The sequence below is a fragment of the Nothoprocta perdicaria genome, unplaced genomic scaffold (genome assembly GCF_003342845.1).
Source record: "Nothoprocta perdicaria isolate Ctin4 unplaced genomic scaffold, notPer1 scaffold_64, whole genome shotgun sequence".
Classification (NCBI taxonomy): domain Eukaryota; kingdom Metazoa; phylum Chordata; class Aves; order Tinamiformes; family Tinamidae; genus Nothoprocta; species Nothoprocta perdicaria.
In genome coordinates, this window is record NW_020455910.1 from 3,874,832 (window position 1) to 3,879,908 (window position 5,077).

The 5,077-nt window shown below is 57.1% G+C and overlaps 1 protein-coding gene across 1 annotated transcript; it reads right to left on the minus strand.

Annotated features, from left to right (window-relative positions):
- Positions 1–2,538: 2,538 nt before the first annotated feature.
- KLF10 (Kruppel like factor 10) lies at positions 2,539–5,047 on the minus strand. Its single transcript, XM_026050030.1, has 4 exons — positions 4,986–5,047; positions 4,609–4,848; positions 3,702–4,512; positions 2,539–2,788 (listed from the first exon to the last, which is right to left on the minus strand). Exons 2-4 carry the CDS (start codon positions 4,837–4,839, stop codon positions 2,550–2,552), a joined length of 1,281 nt encoding a protein of 426 aa, XP_025905815.1. The 5' UTR covers positions 4,840–4,848; positions 4,986–5,047; the 3' UTR covers positions 2,539–2,549.
- Positions 5,048–5,077: the final 30 nt, after the last annotated feature.

The window sequence follows — 5,077 nt, forward strand, 5'->3', positions numbered from 1 at the left end:
GGAAGCAATCAAAGGTGCATGTCCTCACTGTTAAATTTTGCACTTAAAGCAAGAAATTTTACTGCCTTTTGCTCACAGAACTGCCTTGGATCCTGGGAGCCTCTCTCTGCTGAGTAATTCCAGCTCCACACACTGCAGAGCGTGGCCGCCCAGCGCCTCGCTCGGCTCCGTGGGTGTTTAATTGCTCTTGATTCACTGGCTTTAATGGACCTGCGTTACCTGAAGCTTTGACCTAATGTCTTTACCCAAGACAGAAGCGTTCCTGTCTGGGGAGCCGTACGGCGCTCCAGCTGCCTGGCAGGGGCTCCGGGCGGGATGCTGTTTGGATACGCCGACAGCGCAAGGCCTGGAAATGGATGTGCATGGGCTGGGATGAACTAATTGCTTTGCGTGTATTAGTCCTCGTGAAGACCCGCCTGCATTGCCGACTCTTCCTTCCTGTTCTTACGGAGCTTGGGAAGGGGCTGGAGCTTCTGGGGCTGTTCAGGCCTTCTTGGGGCTGTTCAGGCCTTCCTCCTGCTGCTCCTACTGCTCCAGCTCTGCAACGAGCACCAGAAACGCACCRGGCTGCAGAGGCTGCTTACGTGACACCCGCAGCATCCAAGCACCAGAGGTTTCTGGTACTAACCCACCCCGTCCCACGCGCCAGCACAGGCAAGGGGACATCCTCCCGGGGCTCTTGCAGCCGCTGTGTGTGACGAGGGGGGCACTGCCGCRGGCCGGGGGGCCGGGTTTTCCACCTCGGGTTGCTGAAAGCAGCGGCGCGTGGCCCCCCGTGCTCCTCTCCAGCGAGGGGGAGGCAGGTGCAGCCCCACGCAGCCCCCCCGGCCGCGGCGCTCACTGAGTGAGCCGGCTCGCACGCCCTTCTGGAGCCGGCGTGCCTGGGAAGCGCGGAGCAGGACAGGGCAGCACAAGCTCCCTCCCCTCACCGCTCCTACAAGCGGGCTGCAGCCTATGCTTGGGAAGCTGGAGACTCTGCACGGTCTTGGGAGGCTGCAGCATCTCCTTCCCTCGTGGAAGGAGAGAGAAGTGAAGTTGGAGCGAGGCGGGGCAGCAGTGACGCAGGGCGAGGGGAAGCCCTGGGGGCCGGGCAGGGCATGTGGGTGTCAGGAACCCACACAACCAGGGCGAGCACCTCCCCTCGCGCCACAGCGGGGACACAGGACAGCAGGGACACTGAGTGAGGCCGTGAGAAAGAGCCTCGCTAGCCCAAGAGAGACACGGACAGACACCGTAGTGGTGTTGAGGTGATCGGCCAGGCAAGGAAAGAACTCTAACCACGTCCTGCTGCAAAGAGAAGGGGGAAGGGCAGTGTGCGTGTGTGTGTGTGTGTGTGTGCGCGTGTGCGCGCGGGGAAAGAGAGGGATCCATCTTAAAGAAAACTGTTTTTATTGTAAACAAAGTATAAAGTACAACATAAGAAATGTGCAAATTCTTTAAGTAGTCACAAAAGAGCATATCTAATACACTATTTTCAAACTGCTCACTTTGATATGTCTTCAATATAATATGATAAARTAGAAATAGTGAAAGTTGATGCCTTACCACAAAATCTAGTTTTAAATCAGGGTTGGTGTCTCTACAGCCTCAGTTYTAACTTTCCAGATCACTTGACTTCCTAATTTAATACAATACAGAATACATCCATATTCTCCTTCTAGTTTTAAACCATCTTTCAAAGAATTAACATCACATCAAGAAGTCCATGATTCTTGTTCTGCTCTAATCAACCCACGTAGTTTACAGTTACATTTCTTTTAATTAAAAGTGCACTGTATCCGTGTATGAGAAATGCGGTGATACAGAATTTTGACAAGGTTTAAAGGAGCCCAGAGGCAACACAAAAGCAGAAGCATCACGCGATGCCCAAGCACAACCCACTGTACTGACCACAGAGCTTTCAAACCAAGCTGGGAACGTATTACAACCGAGCTGCAGAGGATTTGGAAATTTTGCCACTCTCCACCTGCCCAGAGGACAGCCCTAAAGCCCCTCCAACAGCAGAATAACCCTGGCACACTTGATACTTGACACCGTGGGCAGGAGGGGGTCTCAAGCCCCGAGTTTGGCACCATTAATGGGGCCCRAGAACTCAGGGCGGTTGGGAGAGGGGACAATCTTGCCAAGAGGAGGTGACAAAGGTAGGAAAACTGGGTCAGATCCCAGGCTCCCCCTGGGCTCCTACGCGTGCACGCGCGGCTGCTGCGTCTAGTCTGTGTCCTACTGGGGAGCCACAGCTGGGTTTAACACCGAGCGGGTCTCAGGCAGCAGCAGCAGGCGACCCCCGGCAGTGCCTGCGCTCCCCAACGCAGAGCGCGCGGGCAGCTCGCGAGGCTCCAGGCGCGCGCGGTGGCTGCCGCTCTGCTCAGCGTCTCCATGCCAGTGCTCTCCTTTCCAGCGCAAACGCCGCTCGCCCCGGCGGCCGAGCACAACCCTCCGCCTTCCGCAGCAGCGCCCTCGGCAGCCGCCACGGGGAGCCACAGACGTGCAGCCAAAGCCTATTCGGTGAGGGGCGTGTGCGGCGGCAGCGGCCGCCGCGGCGCGGGCTCTCACTGCGCGGGCGCGTCGCCCAGCTTGCTCACTTCCACCTGCCAGCTGGGCAGCTTCTTGGCGGAGAGGTGGCGCCGCGCGTGCTTCGTGAGGTGGTCGCTGCGCATGAAGCGCCGCTCGCACATGGGGCACGCGAACTTCTTCTCGCCCGTGTGCGTGCGGCGGTGGCGGGAGAGCTCGTCGGAGCGCGCGAAGCGCCGCTCGCAGCCTTTCCAGCTGCAGCTGAAGGGCTTTTCTCCTGCGGGGGGAGAGAAGGGGAGAAATCRTGAGCGCTCGGCACCAACATTCCCGCTGAGCACCAACTCCCCTGCCGCGGCTTTTGACTTCCAGTTGCAAGTTTCCATGATGACAGCTGAACTGGAATCTACACAAAGGTTATTGCTACTGATATATCTGACTATATATAAAGGTATGGATATGCAATGTGGAAAACAGTATACTTGGATATATATACTTGGATAGCTAGGTAGCACAAAGGGTTAGGCACCCTCTGGGGGGTGGACAAAAAAAAAGCAAAGATTTTAAAACCTTCTCTAGTCTCAAAACAGCTGGATTTGCACCCTCAGCTGTACACTTATAGATGATGATGAAGTAGCATTACCAAAAAGACCTCCTTGAATGTGACTTGTCCCCTTACATTACACTAGTGCCTTTTTTACGTAGCTGTAAGCCAGCGTGAAAGCACATGGCTCCTTTTGCACATAGCCCCTTACTACTCTTAAGAGCTGGAATTACTCTAAAATAACCAACACAGGAAGAGTTTGGCATGGAGACTCCAGTTCTCTCCTAAGAGAACCTCTTCCCACTGAAATTTCATCCCCTTCTGACAAAGGCAGTCTTGTGGAGATGCCTACTAAGCACCTATGGAAAAGCACATCCACGTGGACACGGCCTTTCCTCCRCCACTCCTGAGAGAGGCTTACGCCTCCTGACACGTAAGGACGCCCAGCACAAACAAACTGCTGAACCAGCTTTCCCTGTGGGAGCTCCCTGCCGCAGAGGAGGCTGCGGCACAATGTGCGCTAGTAGAAACGCCTCCCTGCTGCCTCGAAATCCATGCCACAGGGAGCCAGGAGACTCCAGAGCCAGGCGAGCAGCGCTCAGCCCCAGCTCGCAACACGAGCTGCTAACGCCCGGCAGCGGCGACCGACCTGTGTGTGTTCTGACGTGGGCCTTCAGGTGGGAGCTCTTGAAGTAGGTTTTCCCACATCCCGGGTAGCTGCAGACGTGACTCCTTATTCTTGAGGAATCAACCGGGTGGGCAACTTTTGCCGCGGAAGGAACAAAGCCCGGAGCAGGGGCGATGGGAGAGAGTCTCGTGCCGTTGGGACTGATAACGGGCGCCTTGGCGTTGTGCACCACGGGCTGGGGCACCACAAACATCACAGCGCCTTTGGGCACCGGGGCGCCCATGAGCACCATGGGCTGGCACAGGGCCGACGCGTGGCTGGGCGCCGCGCCGGGCACCACCGCCGTCACCACGGGGCTGCTGCCGGGCAGGGGCACCATCTGGCAGAGGACGGGCACGGCGGCGGCTCCACTCCCTCCAGCAGGGCACAGGGGCGCCGCCGACGGCTGCGCGGCTCCGGGAGCAGCTTCGGCCCTGCCGAGCGCAGGCTTTGCCGCCGCGGGTCCCACAGCTGCATCCGCGGCTCTTCCCTCCAGAGGCAGCAAGGGGCCGGCGGKCGCGTGAGCCTCCTCGCGGCTCCGTTCGTCCCCGGCCGCCCCGGCGCCGCCGCCCGCGGACTGGAGCACAGCGGCCGCCCTGACGGGGCAGAGCCGGCGGTCGCAGGGCTGAGCGTCGGCCGTGTGGCGGATGACGCTGGTCGCTTGCGCCTTGGGGGGCCTGGGCGCCAACGCGGAGCCCTGCGCGTCGCGGCGCGGGGGCCGCCCGCTCTCCAACGCCGCCGGCGGCGCCTGCGACATCTCGAAATCCGAGGGGCTGTACGGCGGCGTCAGGCACTGCGCGGGGGAAAGGAAAGCGGGAGGGGAGATCATTAGCAACACGTTTATSGCCGCGCTGGCGGCTGAAAACGCACGTGCAGCATTAACACTTACAAAGGCCGGGATAGCACTGAAGTCGGYGGCTCCGGGGAGCAGAGTCTCATCGCTCTCTTCCGACATATCGGATGCTGGAGTGATAGGTCTCATATCTACATATTTTTTCAAGTCTGATTTCCAGTTGCAACTCATAGATATAAGGGCTTCTACAGCCTCATAGTCACCTTTTTCAGGGGTGTTGTTCCAGAAATACCTGGCATCTCTCTGTTTCTCAGTCATCATCTCCATTTCTTTATCCTGTTTGAGTTAGAGAAAATAACAACAACAAAAAAAAAGAGCTTCAGCCCAGGTTTCAGTATTTCATTGCTGTCCAGCAACATCATAAATAATAATAATAAAAAAATAGAACAATGCAAACCATACAATGTACATACTCTTAATCACGTTTGGTCTGTCTGCATTTTGCTTTTCRCTTTCTTCATTGTTTAATATTTTTATTAAGTTTGGGAAGGGAATCTGGTCCTCT